This window comes from Desmodus rotundus, chromosome 2 (genome assembly GCF_022682495.2).
Source record: "Desmodus rotundus isolate HL8 chromosome 2, HLdesRot8A.1, whole genome shotgun sequence".
NCBI classification, from domain to species: Eukaryota; Metazoa; Chordata; class Mammalia; order Chiroptera; family Phyllostomidae; genus Desmodus; species Desmodus rotundus.
This window is the reverse complement of record NC_071388.1, coordinates 24064426-24081812: the sequence shown is the minus strand read 5'-3', so window position 1 is coordinate 24081812 and position 17387 is coordinate 24064426. Positions and strand designations below refer to the sequence as shown.

The 17387-nt window shown below is 37.2% G+C and overlaps 1 protein-coding gene across 3 annotated transcripts in view; it reads right to left on the bottom strand.

The window, feature by feature from the left end:
• Positions 1-340: 340 nt before the first annotated feature.
• Positions 341-17387, bottom strand: part of MLF1 (myeloid leukemia factor 1) — a 34281-nt gene continuing 17234 nt past the window's right edge. Inside the window, exons 2-8 of one of the 3 annotated variants that reach the window (XM_045197293.2) lie at positions 13162-13309; positions 9574-9615; positions 7798-7881; positions 6639-6767; positions 3786-3945; positions 2062-2200; positions 341-640 (exon numbers count right to left, since the gene is read on the bottom strand). In XM_045197293.2, coding sequence (XP_045053228.2) covers positions 535-640; positions 2062-2200; positions 3786-3945; positions 6639-6767; positions 7798-7881; positions 9574-9615; positions 13162-13309 — 808 coding nt within the window. In that variant the 3' untranslated portion in view covers positions 341-534. The remainder of the gene's footprint in view (positions 641-2061; positions 2201-3785; positions 3946-6638; positions 6768-7797; positions 7882-9573; positions 9616-13161; positions 13310-17387) is intronic. The other 2 variants (XM_053918051.1, XM_053918052.2) reach the window with 2 other exon arrangements.

Sequence of the window (17387 nt, the reverse complement as noted above, 5' to 3'; positions counted from 1 at the left end):
ATTTTCTCATAAGGCAGTACTAGTATAGTTTTGCTTTATTTTTTAAAAAACTCTTTAAGCTAGCTGGCTATACAACACATTATAAAATTTGAGCTAAATAATTTTAACCTTTATTAACATGACTCTAGTGTAGTGTTACTGAAAATCGAGACCACTTTTTAACAATTTAACTTTCTTATAATTAATTATATAGAATTAGCCCCACACTCAGCCGTGTGTAACAGAATACCTAGCCAATTGGAAAATTACTGGGGAAGCAAAATCAAGCACGAGGACTTTAAAAACTAGTATGTTTTAAAGTAAAGAGTTTGATAGAATGTTTAACAACTCTGCCATGTTGTTGAAAATCAAAGTTTTATTCCTCAAGTAGGGACAATTATAAAGCTAGCACTTCCTTTACATTGAGATATCAGAAGAAAGTTGTGAAATACAGCATTGATTTAACAACAAGAGATTGGTCTTACGTGTATTACCCAGCACCATTATTTTCTCTGTTAAAACAACCCAAACTAAACACTTCAAATGCAGGGCTATTTATTTTTTGTTGATTTTCACAGGTGAGCCTTTGACATTGAGTTTGTCCACAAAAGCGTCTGCTCTTCTTCCGTGTTCAATGGCTGGGCTTTGATGAGGTTTCTCCCTGAGAAATGTACATAGAGACATTAATACCATTTTTTAAATGGTCAATGGTTTACAAATCAATACAAACATGTTTAAAACCACTGTAAGTTAAGCAAAAATTTATCTTAACAGTTCCTTAATAGCGTCGAAAAACACAGGGCAGACTATTTTGCTTAACGTTGAGGAAAGCGGCAGCTGCTTTCCTCAGATTTCACCATTTACAGTTTGACCATGCTGCCCAACGTGGTAGCCATATCATTTATATTTGAATTAATTAAAATAAAAATTAAAAACTCAGTTTCTCAGTTGCGCCGGCCACATTTTAAATGTGATTCAGTAGCTACATGTGGCTACATTTGGGGCAGTACAGATACACAACATTTTCATCATTACAGAAAATCATTTCAGAAAGTGCCGTCACACGGTACTAGTTTACAGAAAATGCCCCTGATGGGACTGTAGATGTAGAGATCACCTATAACATGCTTTCTCTTATTGGCACCTGGATTTCACCGTCAATCTTACCACTGCTCGGTTTTAACCAATGAACTTTTCAAAGTGGGACAAATATTATCTAAAATTAATATGGGAGCAGATTTTCTACAGAACATATTAGGGCTCTGAACTCCTAAATGAGTATTTTAAAATAAAAGATGCTAGCACATAAAATTCTGCACAAATTTTCTGATTTACTTAATACCCGCTGGCCCCCCATGGGCTCTGTGAAGCCTTCGTCCTCTGCTCAGACCCCCTCCTGAACCTGGAACAGATTTCTGTTTCAAGGCCTGTTGAGGTCTTTCTCTCTCTTCCATGTAATTTCAATAGGAATTACGTATTGTGTTCTCCATCCCCCCACCCCAGAGACCCAAATTAAATTACACCTCTAGGAAATATACTAAATGCTAAACATTTATATACTAAACAGTTATACCTCACAGCTATTCCAAAGGTAATTCCAAAGGATGATTAAACAAGTGTCTAAAAATGCATTTGCTATTAAATACTGCTTTTTGACTTATTAGGAAATTTTTGTTAAGCCTTTCAAATACAGTCCCTTAGCCCTTACCATCTTTCTAGGTACCAGTGTCTTTACCTGACATGAAATGTGACTTCCACCTAGTATATATCCACATTAAAATCTGTTGCATAAGAATAACTACCTTATAGCACATCACTGTTCCTTAGGGAATTCAGCCCTTATCTTCTGAAGGATAATTTGAAGTGAGTTACTAATCATGTAATCCTGAAATATTATTGGTTTTTAGGTATAAAATTAAATTTGTGTGGTATACCCAGATATAATGTAAAATTACATCTTCCACAAAAGATACTGTTGACAACCAACTAGGATGTTAATGAGAACTTCTTGATGTAAAATTACATAACCTTTTTTTCCTGTCTTCTTAAAACAACACAATTGATTTTAGAAATAACTTTTACCTTCTTTTAAGTTCTCGAGATCCTGAATTCTCGCGCCCAACACCTCGCATCCTGGTGTTTTCTAGATTGCGCCACTGTCCCCCTGGTTTGTACTTTAAAACCTCATTTTGCCACTCGTCATCAAAAGCGTGAGCATCACCTACATTCAATATCGAAACAAAGGGGTAAGTATCAAGGTATCAATTGTCAGTAAATGCCTTGTTCCCCACGCACTTCACTCTACCCTGATGTTTCCATCAGCTTAACCTCAAGACAGAGGCAGGAAACTGCTTCAAATACAAAGGTTCTGACTCAGGGTAATATTGCCTTTCCTGTTTGTTCCTCTCCTGTTCCTACTGATAATTTTGTTTTTGATGATCTGGTTTTTCACGTACCTGCCTGGATATCATATTATTCTACCCAGTGGACCACTTGACCCAATTCACTGACTTACAGTCTTTCTTACTGGGTTTCCCATAGTGATCATCTTTTTCTCTGCAGGTAAACACTCCGCCTGTGGCCAGCACTTTCTATTAACCTCACCATTTTCCTATGTCACTTAGCCTCACAAACTTACGTTGTCAGTGTCCTGTGGCAAGTTACTCACCTCAACTGTCAATTGATGTTATTATGAAGTAGGTAATCTACCTTCCATAATAACAGCAATAGGTAAATGACAATGTGCATTCTTTCAGATTACCTTTATCATAATGTATCCCTTCACTAAATTTGTCTTCAACATGTTAATTATGGTGAAGTATTCTGTACATATTTCAACATGAAAAAATTCTGGAGGTTAAAATTATAGAAAGATTAAGATGTTGTGGCTTCCGTCTCATTACACAAGAATAAGTTTATCAAACTCCAACCTTAAGAGAAATTCTTTTTCTAAAATTATACAATAATTCAAACCCTTTACTATGATAAAACATATTTATTCAGGATATTTTCTGAAAATAGGAGATGAATATAACTTAAAAACAATAATAACAAGAGTTATGGTACAGGAAAGAATAGTTCATTAAAGAATGAATATAAAATCTAGATAGTGAGAAGATTTACTTGATATCCACATGATATACTGTATATTTATAACATATATTTCTAACAATACCAGATATTAAAATCTTATCTATATAAAAGCCTAAATATCCAACAATATAGAACCGTTTAAATAAATTATGACCTATTCATGATAAAATTTTTAGGTAACCATTTAGAATGCTTTTGAAAAATATAGATGACTATTATAATGGAGAATTAAAATAAGCACAATATAAATTATGTAGATAGTAAAATATTAACTTTAAAAAATGTAGGTATGTTTATTTATACATGAAATTATTAAGAAGAAATATACTCAATATTTTGGATTGAGATTACAGATAATTTTAGTTTTCTTCTTTATGCTTTATACTTTTCAAATGTACTTCTTTGAAAATCAAATATTTAACACCCATTTTGCTTACTGAATCTTACTAAATAATAATTCAAAATATTCCATTTCCCAAATAGAAAATAAAAAATAAATGATATTCAGTATTATCAAAAATTACTATAAAACCAGACCTGTTATGAATTATGAAATTACAATTATATTACTTTGATAAGCCATTTCCTACACATTCAGAAACTACCTCAAAGTGACATCTTATGAACTGTTTCTATGGAACGTGTTTGAGTCCCACCAGCACAGGTGCTACGTGGGCTGTACGAGGAGGAAGGCCATCTTCGGGATAACTTACTTTCATTCATATTGATGAACTCTTGGTTGACCTCTTCATCTCCAGTCTTGCTGTTCTTCGATTTCTTAATGACATGAGCTCGGTCATGGAGATGATGGCCAATAGCCATTTTTTCTAGTCCACTGTCAGAATCTCTCAATGCCTTCCTAGTTTCCTTTATCTGTAAAAGTAAAAAATAAAAATTAGCTCTTATTTATTATTATCTTTCTTTTAGATTTTATTTATTTATTTTTAGAGAGATGGGAAGGGAGGGAGAAAGAGCAAGGGTGAAACATCGATGTGTGAGAGATACACTCGATCAGTTGCCTCTCCCACGTCCCCAACTGGGGACCCAGCCCACAACTCAGGCATGTGCCCTGACCTGGAATTGAACCAGTGACCCTTCGGTTCACACGGCAGCACTCAATCCACTAAGCCACACCAACCAGGGCAAAAAATTAACTACTATTTAAATATACATAGAATGGATATAATTCTAAACTCCTCGGGGACTGTTTACTCCAAGGATGAGACCCTGTAGTAAAAATAAACAGTAACTCTACTGATCTAAAAATAATGGCTACTCAGTTCCACTACCAGCCTGCAGTAAAATTATGGTAATAGTTCTGATATTTCCTGAACTGCTTGAAATATAGAACCAATACAATTTAACCTTTTTCGAAAGTGTAATCAAATACGGGAACAAAGAATAGCAGTGATATAAAACGTAGTGCCTGCAGCGCTGCCGTTGCGAATGTGCTGTCACCGATGGGAATGCATCTAGCAGCATTAGCCTACAGGTAAAAGCAAGGAATGACTCAGCAGTCAGGTGGATGGGACTGAATCTCCCGACTCCCACCTATGAACTCTATGGGTTATTAGAATACTGATGATAGCCCAAAACTGCTAACATGGTTTGCTGTGGGACACCTCATTTATATTCTGTTTACATTTAAGAAGCATGTCACAGCAAGGTGAAATTACAGCATCTGAGATGAATTAGCCGCACCATTGCAAAAACATGATTAACAGGTATGCCTTACATTAAGAACTAAAAAATGAACTACTCACAGCCACTAGACAGGCAAATCTCTTTTTTTTTAATATAAGTACTAACGAAGATATGGAGAAATGGGAACTCTCACACCAGAGTTTGTGGAAGCTGACTGTTTCAATCACTGTGTGGTAGTAACTTAGTAATTTCTAATGAAAATGACACAAATCTCCTACAAACCAACAATACCATTCCTAGATCCTTTGCACAAACAGACATGTTTAAATATGAACAAATAAAAAATTAGAAATACCTAATTGCTTATCAGTAGAAAAATAGATTTTAAAGCTGTGGTATATTCATATTTTGGATACCGTTAAGAAGGCAAAGAAACCAGATATACACATACCTACTTGAATAAATCTCAGAAGCATATAATTGAGCAAAGTCAAGTAGCAGCGGACATGCAATGCGAAGCCATTTATATAAAGTTTAGAAACCTGAAAATAATTCCTTGTATTGTTTATGAAGCATATGTAAGTAATAAAATTATAAAAACATGCATGAAAACGATAAATTCTAGATACAGGAAAACAGTTCTCTTTGAGGGGGAGAAAAGGAAAAGGGACCAGGAGGGAGGAGTGCACTGGAAGCTTTAACTACATCTGCAAAGTTTTTGCTTCAAAAGAAAATAAAAAAGAGACCATTTAAAGCAAATAGAGAACCACTACACACTGGTCAGAATGGCCATCATAAACAAACCAACAAACAACAAGTGCTGATGAGGTTGTGGCGAAAAGGGAACCCTAGTACACTGTTGGTGGGAATGCAGACCGGTGCAGCCATTGTGGAAAACAGTATGGAATTTCCTCAGAAAACTAAAAATGGAACTGCCTTTTGACCCAGTGATCCCACTGCTGGGATTATACCCTAAGAATCCTGAAACACCAATTCAAAAGAACCTGTGCATCCCAATGTTCATACCAGTGCAATTTACAATAGCCAAGTGTTGGAAGCAACCTAAGTGCCCCTCAGTAAATGAGTGGGTCAAAAAAATGTGGTAACATTTACAAAATGGAATACTATGCAGCAGAAAGAAAGAAGGAACTCCTACCCTTCGTGACAGCATGGATGGAAATGGACAGTATTAAGCTAAGTGAAATAAGCCAGGTGGAGAAAGAATAATACCATATGATCTCACCTTTAAGTGGAACCCAATCAACAAAACAAACAAGCAAGCAAAATAGAACAAGAGACATTGAAATAAAGAACAAACTTACAGTAACCAGAAGGGAAGGGAGAGGGAAAAGAAGGGGTAAAAGAAAAGGAAAGAGTCATCAAGGAACATGTATAAAGGACCCATGGACCAAGCCAAAGGCGGGGAGGATTGAGGGTGGGAGGTGGGGGTAGGTGGGGCAGGGGAAAGTGGTGATGGGAAAATGGAGACAACTGAACAACAATTAAAAAAACAGAAAAAGAAAAAGAAAAATGTGATTTGACTAAACTGAGTGAAAGGTATATGGGTATTTATACTATTCTTTATATCTTTTTTGTCTACTTGTAATATTTCATGAGTTAAAAAATATATTTACTTCAAATATAATATATTAAAATAGACATCTGTTTCATGAAACAAAGACTCCTTTTCATGTCTATGTTACTGTCAACATATACAGGTAATAAACATCAATAGATATTTTCATGAAAAAAATGTGGGATCGGGGAGACAAGAAATGCCTTATTGTTCTTCACAGTAACATGGGTCTCCTCCCCTCCACACACCCACAGCACCAGGTAGAATTTTAATAATTAGCATTGGCAGAGGTGCTCTACCTTTCCACAACTTTATAAAGCTCTAAGAATGCTTGGAAAATACTCACTCCTCCTGGAGCCCGACGGGTTTGAGTTGAGGCCTGGAAAACCTTTGGTGGTTCGTCTCCTACTTTGGAATAAGTCATAACTGAGGAAGAAGTAAACGAATGTCCATTTGGATCCATTGAAAGGTGATCCTAGAAATATAAATTGTAAATCCGGAGTTTAGTCTAATCTGAAGAGTTAGTGTCAGAGAACTCAAAGAAGTGACCACACTGACTGGAAGTTCTACTAAGGACGCTGCACCATCAGTACGGCATGTCCAATGGCACCCCCAGGAAGGGCCTACCTTCCTTCCATTTTAGCCCCCAGGTCCCGCTGTCCTCGTGAGGAATAACATGCGATTTGCTCAAAGATCCTTAAATCTTTGGGACCGAAGGCTTTTGGCTTAGATTTAAATGTACTGTAGACACTGTGATACTTTGAGTCAGTGGTGGATGCTTGTGTGCTAATTTGCCCACATTGAGCCAATAGGCTATATACCAAGAGCTTACACCTCCTGTGGGTACCAATTTGCTGCATTACTAAAATCATTCTGAAATGATCCTTAGATTTCAAATTAGGTGACTAAAATAATATGGGCCTTTTTCATATCGACTCAAGTTACTGTTTTGACATTAATATTATGAGCAGAAAAGCAAGAGTGTTAGTACTCGTTTTTAGTAAGTATTTGGACTACATGAATCTAATCCAATGTCTGAACATCAGTCCTGAAATTTCTCTTGTCAGATTTTTTCTTAAATACCCAAACTTAATTTCTTAGATGACACAATTCCTTTTAAGTAGACATGTTATAAAATAATAAAAAAATCTAAATTCATATAAAATGTTCATTTATAGCAGTGACCTTCAGCAGAACAAATTCTTTTGAGGTATTTTTTTCATTTTGAAAATTAATGCTATTTTTTCAAACTTGTAGGTTTTGAAATCAATATTGTGGGTTGTTACCAGGATTTTGAAAATATGAAATAAAATAGAAAATATCAGCACATATTGTAAATAGTATGATCATTTTCTCATGAAATATTTTTCAGGTATATTCAGGATCATGATATAAGATTTCTTTTTCAACGACTGTGTACTGTGGTTAAAAGAGTTTGAGAGCCACTTTAAAATCGGGTACCAATAACTGAAAACAATGTTCCCGTCAATTTTTTTGGTACTTACAAAATTTCTTTGTAATTCCTGCATACTGTTTCGCATATTTAACATCATTCGGTCCATGGCCTGAAAAGGGTTGACATCTGTACGCTACAGGGTATTAAGAAGTATGTTATTAACTATCACACAGAAGAAACAAACCAACCTTTCCAAAATTTTGTTTCTCAATTTATGCAGCAGGATCTCATGCAGTAATCGTCCAAACAAAGATAATTTAAAGACCATATGATGAAAGCGATTTGTTAAAAAAAGAATTAAAGGATACACAAAATCCCAAACAGCCAACTTATAAATGACTAGGAGGCCATAATACTATAAATACAAGCATACATACATTTGTGTGTATAGGTACACACACCTACAATTGTATCAAAACAGTTCATTCTTGTATTATTATGTATTAACTATTGTGTCTCCATAAGAACTGCAAACCTACTTTTGCCCTACCCTGTACATGCAAAAACATATAAATACACATACACATATCATTTGTCAACTTGCTCAAACATAATGCAGTTAATTTTTAAACACAGAGTGACATATTCTGGGCTGGAATAGCTCTTGTATAGACTAGTCTTCAAATCTTCCCTTCTTCCCTCTCCTAACACCCCACCACACAAACAAGTAAAACTTGGACATAAGATACCAGTGTCACGTCCTCCAGTACCACATGGCTGACAGAAGCTGAGTCGGCCCTCCTTTCCATCACTGTAGTATCCGAGTGAAAGGAGTTAACTCACTCTACTAATAGGCCTTGAATTTGCTGCCTACCATCGACGGCTCAGTAGGGCATGCCTTCGAAGCACGAAGTCTACTGCTGTAGGAGAAAAGCTACGAATCCTCTAGAACAGTGGTTTCTCACCCAAGCGAGATTGTGACTCCAGGGGCACCATCCAGGGAAATACTCAGCTTGTTTGTCACAGCTGAGGAGGGCGTATGGCTGGCATGCAGTGCAGCGAGGCCGGGGATACTGCTAAACATCTTAGCCCCGTCTGTCCAAAGGGTTACAGGCTTTTTCTGCCTGTGCTCCCACAGCATATTGAATTTCCCATCGTTTTACTGATGACTCTGTGCTATAACCGCTTCTTTTCTTCATCATTTGTCCCACTAAAAACTTAGGTCGGAAAGGGCAAATGTTATAGGTCAAACTTTAAGGAGACAAATGGTTGAAGTCTGGCACAAGAGAATTAAAAAAAATTTTTTTTTCATGAGAGTGTAAATGAATCCATAGGAAATGTTCCAAAGTCATGCTACTCTCTGCTACTCCTCAGATGGCCTTTAAGTGTGTTAGAAAGTAGCATCCCAGAAACTAGGAGCCAAGCCCAAAGAAACAGGTGGGAGCAGGGCTGGTCGCAGAGCAGGCGTATCTGGCCGTGGGAAAGAAAAGCAGCGTGAACAAACTGCCAGCAGAAGGCAGATGACCCGGGCGCTTCCGGATGCGCCTGTCTGTCTACGGTCTGGGGCTTTGCCACCCTGAGGAGAGTCCCCGTAAGCTCGTCTCCAACTTTCGGTCCCTTCTGTACATCAAGTGAATGTTCATTCATCTACTTAAATGTCCTTTTAATTTTTGCACACTGATTTTATATAGGTTAACGGGACTTTAGAAATCACATGCTGGAACGCTCTAAAATGAATTTAATACATGAAACAGGTTTTCAGTACACATACTAAAAAGCCATTATAAAAGTCAAACTGCATGCCAATTAAATTTGCCTGAGTTAATGAAAAATAAATATCTGTTAGAATATATTGCTGTAATTTTTTATGTCTAATGATACGAACCATACCACCAAAACTGCCAAAAGGCACAAGGGAACTCCTTGCCTAGAAAAAAAATCCAATTAATTTTGGTTATGATACTTATTACATGATAATCCTTGAAAAAAGAAAGAAATGCACTATATACTCACATAGTTCAGTGCTAATAAAATTACAGAACCTCTTAATCAAACAGAATTCAACATATATTTTTTCAATTCTCTGCTCATTATTCATTGAACAGCCTCACAGGAGCCTGGTGGCCAAATAGGGGAGGCCAAATATCACTTTTAAATATGACTACTCTAGTATTTATTAAAGGCAGTTGAAAAAGTATTTGCTATAGATTAAGACATAGATTTCTCAAAGGAAAAGCAAATTCACACTAATATTAATTAAAACATAATGTACAATAATTAAGATTATATCATCTTTCCTTTGCTTAGCTATTCCATGTTTTTAAAAGGTCAATTAACCTTGCCTGCAACTGATTAAAAATAAAAATTTATCTACATTAATAACATTTCAAAAAATTAGTAGAGATAGTGGACAAAAAATTTAATAAACACCTCCTAAGAACTAATTTGTTTAACAAACAATACAGACTTCAGAAAGATCTCACAGATTTAAAAGTGTTTAAGGTCTTTGATGGGCAAAAGAATGTTAAGGATAAGAACATTAAGATGGAACAATCAAATGTAATAGTTCAAAAATTATACTCCTCAGTAGGTACAGATGAATAAAAATAAAATTTTAAATACATGTCTACAAGTTGAAAACTTTCATTAGTTGAGAGTTTCAAATGTTGAAAATAAATTTTGAATTTCTGGGTAAAAGCTATAGATAGTGATAGATAATTTTCTTCTTGTATAACAATGTTGAAAAATAGAGAAAACTGTGTTTAAATTAAAAATCATATATCAAATTATTTATACTTATATTGTATATCTATGACAGTAAGTCCCAAACTCTCTTGAACGCATCAATAAAATTCCTCTTTCTAGTTCTTTTTTATTGACTCTGGCACCATTACTCAATCTAAATGTTAGATGTTCACAAGTCACATCTTCAATTATAAATTGCCTAATTAAATAAATTTTTAAAACTTCTGATCAGAATGGTGGCATAGGTAAACATGGCTCACCTCTTCACACAACCACATTAAAATTACAACTAGATTATAGAACAATATCACTCAGAATTGACAGAAATAGAGTTGAATGGAAGTCTGACAACTATGGAATTAAACCACATCCATCCAGACTGGTAGGAGGGGTGGAGATGTGGAACAGGCTGGTCCCACATACAAGTGTGGTGGATAAAAATTTGGGAGGGATATCTCAGGAGTGAGGAGACCCAGCCCCACACCAGGCCCCCCAGCCCAGGGTACCACTGCCAGGAATATAAGTCCCCATAACTTCTGGCTACAAAAACCAGCAGGGATTGAGTTGGTGGAAGAAACTTCTGGAGTCCCAAGCAGTACCTCTTAAAGTATCCATGAAAAACTTACTCAGACTCACTCCCTCTGAGCTTCAGCACTGGGGCAGCGGCTTGAAAGGCACACAGAGCAGAAGGGGAAGTGGCTGGCGTCAAGGCAAGTGCTGGGGGACAGCTTTCTCCCAGACAGAAAGGAGGGCAGAGACAGAGCCAGCTGGCAGTTGCCACATCTGAGACTCCATCAACCTGGCTAACACTGTTTGCCTCACCCTGGAAATCCCCTCAGGCTCCATCCCACCCAACTTACAGTTGTTAACAGTAGAGTTTTCCATATGAATGGCTGTTCTGGGCTCAAGCTTCACAACTTCTTATATCCTTTCAAACATGCAACAGCTGGCCTCAGTGAGGCCCCCGTGATACCCAAGGCCCCGGTGACACTCCAGCCCCTGTACCTCTTGCTAAGTGGCCCCAGGCAGGGCACTAGCAGAGCCAGCCTAGATTCACAGCTCGGCTTTGCCTGGGAATTTCTCCAAGCCCAGCACAAGTAGCAGCTATCTCAGATTGCTCCATAGCTGAGGCAGGGTGGCCCCGGAAAAACATAGGTGGGGCTGACCTCGGCCTGCACCACCCAGGAAAATCCAGGCCCTGTGCACCCGGTGGACAGCTACAGGCCACACTGGAGTACCATGCCCCTGCCCCTGCACAGCTGATCCTCCACAAAGGGTGGAGGTTGGTGGACAGTGGTCACAGCTAATCTTTGTAACTGACTGGCCTGGGTAAATCTCTCCCATTGAGCTGCCAACATCAACCAAGTCTCACCTACAAGAGAAGGGTATACTTAGCCCACACAAAGGGCACACACTGAGCACCGAGATTGGGTGATAGGGGAAGCTGTGTGACTGGACCCTACAGGACACCTACTACATTAGGCTACAATACCAAGACAGGGAGTCATAGCACTTAAAATGGCCACTTCTTGCTTCTTTCACAAAGCTATGAGTAGCTCATTTATGCACATAAATACAACACCCTACACATAGCCCTACTCTTTCCTTGCTTTGGTTGTAGCAGATATACAAGATATTTCAATGCTCATGTGAAAAATAAAATTTCAGAATGTCACATTTGATTTTTCTGCCCTCTTTGATAATTTTTCCCTGGATCTTAATTTTAGACAGTAATGGAAATTGATAAAAGCCTCTGTCTCTCTCCCTCTGCGTGTGTGTGTATGTGTGAACATGAAGACCATTATTCCCTAATTATGGAAAATGAATTAGAATGTGAATAATATATTAGAATATGTATATAAAAAAGTGTGACGATAATTCTATCCATCAAACTTCTTAGTAGTATTTAAAATATTTTGCTCTATTTAAGATGATTGCAAACAGAAGATATAAAAATGTTTTTTTATGGAAGATTCTGCAGCTTTTCTCATTGACTGCTTTAACGTTGACGGAGTTCCAAATATCTACAGTTCACCTGCAGATTCACCTTTACAGAAACGCCTACAGATTTGGTGTTCTAGAACTACCATTCCTGAGGCTGAAACAACAATAGAAACACACAGAAAATAGTTAAGATATGTAACTATCCTGGGGTTTGTTTTTGTGTTGAGTATGTTTGTAACCTTGTAGCTTTACTCTCAGACAAGACTTATGAAAATACATTGCAGTTATGCAAGACTTTCGATATAGTTAAAAGTTAATCTAAGTTTTAAAGGTCTGAAACTTAGATTGACTTTGAAGAAGTCAATTGACTATGAAGAAATTGGATTTTCCTTGTCCAATAAAGATAAAGCATTATGCTATAGCTTTGGCTTCTATTTTAAAGTGAAAAAAAGAAAGTGTTGTAAGGGACAGAAAGGATATTTCTTTGCCTGTTCTAATTTAAGACAGGCGAACAATTCCAAGGTGAGGACAGATCTCAAATATACACATGAAAAATAATGCTTTAAGTTTAGCTTATAATATATAACCCTATGCCCCAGAAAGTTTTGGTAGCACAGTGAAATGCTACACAGCTACATTTTATTGTGAAAGGACTCAGCTTTCCAACAGGTCCCTCACTTTATAGAATAGTTATTTCCGTAACATATGCACTAGCCGTACCCTATCATGACAGATATATTCTTCCGATAGGACCTTCGCACTAACATTAAAGGAAAGAACTTACAGTCAAGTGATTTTCCCCATCATCACGTCCTGTGCGGTTGTGAGGTCTTCTTCTGCCATCAGAGATGCTCAGCAAGTCTCTCCCAAAAGGTTCAGAAAAACTTCTCATCATCTGTCTCATACTTTCTCGGTGAGCATTAAAAGAATCACTGTTGAAAATACATATCATCGTGTAAGAATAAATGTTGGAATTTAAGCAATAAGTAGACAAATCCTACAAGGAGGTATTCTGGGGTAATATGTTTGTTAAAAGAGACAAAGGGACAATTCAGGAGAATGGAATTACCTCATAAAAACCTGCTAGTCATGAATACAATTTATAGACAATGGAATTAGCTTATAAAGACCTACTATTCATAAATACAACACTGTTCTATTTCTTATTCACTATAATTCACCTATGTATAATAAAAATACACCTTTACTCGCCCCTTATAAAATATAAACGATAAACACAAAGTAACACATGTCTGTTAGCAAACGCCTGCACTGAGGGCTTGGCAAAAAGACTGAAAAATTCTGCTACCAGGTAGAGACCACCAAGGGCAGTCAACAATATAAGTTCCAGTCAGAATTGATAAAGAACGCTGGCTTATTATTTTTTAAATTAAGTTGATTGGGGAGACATCGGATGATAAAATTACATAGGTTTCAAGTGCACAATTCTATAATGAATCATCTCTATATTGCATTGTGTGCTCACCACCCAAAGTCAAGTCTCCCTTTTACCCTTTACTACAGCACCCCCCCCCCCCAGCTTTCCCTCCGGTAACCAACACACTGTTGTCACTATGAGTTTTTGTCTGTCTTGTTAGTTCATTTGCTGCTTTCAGTTTTATGTCCCACATATGAGTGAAATCATATGGTTCTTGACTTTTTCCATCTGACTTCCTTTTTCTATTGTTCAGTTACAGTTGTCCCAACTCTGACCCACCCCCCACCCCTGGTTGCTTCCTCCTGCCTCCATCTGACTTATTTGCTTAGCCCGGTACTCTCAAGGTCTATCCATGTTGTCACAGATGAAAGTATTTCATGTTTTCTTACGGCTCAGCAGTACTCCATTGCATACATGCACCACACCTTCTGCATGCAACCATCTACTGAAGGACACTTCAGTTATTTCCACATCTTGGCCACTGTAAGTAATGCTGCAGCAAACAGAGGCACACGTATCTTTATGAATTAAAGTTTTCAAAATGTTAAGGGAGATACAAAAAGAGGGGCTGCGGGGTCATATGGTAACTAAATTCTTAATTTTTTTGTTTTCTTTTTAAAGATTTTTTAAAATTTATTTTTAGAGAGAGGGGAAAGGAGGGAGGAAGAGAGAAACATCAATGTGTGGTTGCCTCTTGCACACCCCCTACTGAGGACCTATCAGGAGTTCATTCATTTTTATTGCTAGGCCCATTGTATAATATGTATATGATTATATCACAACACAATAACAAAACTGTGCCTCGGTTTTTGCTATTATGAAGCTTCTATAAACATTCATGAACTGGTCTTTGTGTGTTTTATTTCTCTTGAGTAAAATATCTAGGAGTGGGAGTGCTGGGTTGCATGGTTGAGTGTGTTTAATTTTATAAAAGAATGAACTGAGAGTTCCAGGTGTGCTACATTCGTGCTGACACTTGGTATTGTCAGTCTGTTTAATTTTAGCCATTTCAGAGGTGTTGTAATAATATCTTATTGGGCTTTATTTTGTGTTATTTGCCATTCATATGTCTCCTTTGATAAAAATGACTGTTCAATTAAAAGAAACAGGCTGTTTGTCTTATTAAAGATTTGTACTCTAGACATAAGCCTTTTATCAGATATATATTTGTATTTTTTCCCAGTCTTGAACTTGCTTTTCAATTTTTTAGAAATTGTTGTTCCATTACAGTTGTCCTCATTTTCTCCCCATTACTCTCCCCTGCCCTACCCACTCCCGTCTCCCACATTTAATCCTCCCCCCGACCTCTTTGTCTTTGTCCATGGGTCCTTTATACATATTCCTTGATGACTCTTCCTCTTCTTTCACCTGTTATCCCCCTCCCTGTGCCCCTCTGGTCACTGTCAGTTTGTTCTTTATTTCCATGTCTCTGGTTCTATTTTGCTTACTTGTTTGTTTTGTTGATTAGGTTCCAGTTATAAGTGAAATCACATGGTATTATTCTTTTACTGCCTGGATTATTTCACTTAGCATAATGCTCTCCAGATCCATCCATGCTGTCATGAAGGGTAGGAGCTCCTTCTTTCTCTCTGCTGCATAGAATTCTATTGTGTAAATGTACCTCAGGTTTTTTTGATCCACTCATTTACTGATGGGCACTTAGGCTGTTTCCAGCACTTGGCTATTGTAAATTGTGCTGCTATGAACATTGGGGTGCACAGGTTCTTTTGAATTGGCGTTTCAGGATTCTTAGGGTGTAATCCCAGCAGTGGAGTTGCTGGGTCAAAGGGCAGTTCCATACTGTTTTCCACAGTGGCTGCACAGTCTGCGTTCCCACCAACAGTGTACTAGGGTTCCCTTTTCTCCACAACCTTGCCAGCATTTGTTCTTTGTTGATTTGTTTATGATGGCCATTCTGACCGGTGTGAAGTGGTATCTCATTGTGCGGAGCATCCTTTCATATGTTTTTGGGCCCTCTGTATGTCTTCATTGGAGAAGTGTCTGTCCAGGTCCTTTGCCCATTTTTTAATGGGATTGTTTTCTTAACATCAACTTATTCAGCCATACAGCCACCAATTTTTGTTAAGTCTTTTGTGTTCACCAAACTATGACCTTTGTGCAATAGTTACTTCTAACTTAGTTTTCTGTATGTCTTTTCTTTTACCTTTGTTTCTCTAATTTCAAGTCTTTTTTTATATTTTATTTTTCAATTAAAGTTGCCATTCAACATTATTTTGTTTTAGTTTCAGGTGTACAGCACAGTGGTTACACAGTCACATACTTCCCCCTGAGATTTGAAACGAAAGAGAAACAGATTCATAGATAGAACAGACTGACGGTTACTAGGGGATTTGGAGGTTTGGTGGAAAAGGTGAAGGAATTGAGAAGTACAAATTGGTAGTTACAAATAGTCACAGTGATGTAAAGTACAGCATTGGGAATATAGTTGATAATATTGTAAAATCTGTGTACAGTACTGGGTGGGGAACTAATTCCAGTTCTCATAACATTTTACATATCTTTATAAGTTGTATTTGATTATTTTTAGAATATGAATAATAAGCAGAGCTTAAAAAGAAAAGGAAAGAATTGTAAGAGGAAAGTAGAAGTGGACAATCTAAGGGGGGTAAGATAAGAGTAATTTATGTTGATTATTCTATTGTACCTTCTTGGATTTCCCATCTGAAAAGTTAAAAGGTTTCTGTTTTTGTTTTTTTTTTTTAAATATATTCTAATATGGGACATATATCTGTATTTTTTACAAAATGTTCTGATATAATTCAACTTAATTTCAGTTAGGAGTATTATAAACTTGATTATTTAATCTGGTAGACTATGAACTGACCATACGTTGCGTGGTAGACAGCTTCTAAATGACCCCTAATGACCTCCCCTCACTAGTGTTCACGCCCTGACACAGTCTCCTCCCCTTAAGTACTGACTGGACTCACTGGCTTGCTTCTAACAATACAACAGAAGTGATGGGGTGTCGCTTCCAAAGTTAGGTTTTTAAAAAGACTGTGGCTTCTGCCTGGTTGTTCTCTTAGCAGGATGGCTCACTCTTCGAGAAGCAGCTGTCTCTTGTGAGGCAGTCTGTGGAGAGGCCCACACAAATGAGCTTAGAAACAGTTTTGAGACCAGCTGGCAACCATGTGAAAGAACTTGGAAGTGTATTCTCCATCAGTCAAGCCTTCAGATGACCACAGCCTTGACTCACAATGTGTTTGCAGCTTCCCAAGTAACCGTAAGTCAGAACCACCCAGGTAAGCTGCTTCTGAATTCCTAACCAACAGGAATTATGACATAATAAGTATTTGTTTTAAGCTAAGTTAAAAGCAATAGATCACGAATACATTACATCCCAAAGAGCGGGGCATAGCACATTTAAAACTCCCTTCATTCTAAGTGTTCTATTTTGTCAGTTTCATCTAAAGACTGGAAGAGAAATAAATACAAATCTATAAAAATAAATAGTTTACCTGTAGGTCTGTTTCTGCATCTTAAGAAAATGTTAAGAAAATGTGTAAATGAGCATGCCACACCCTCCTAATCCAGAGTCACTAAGGAAGAAG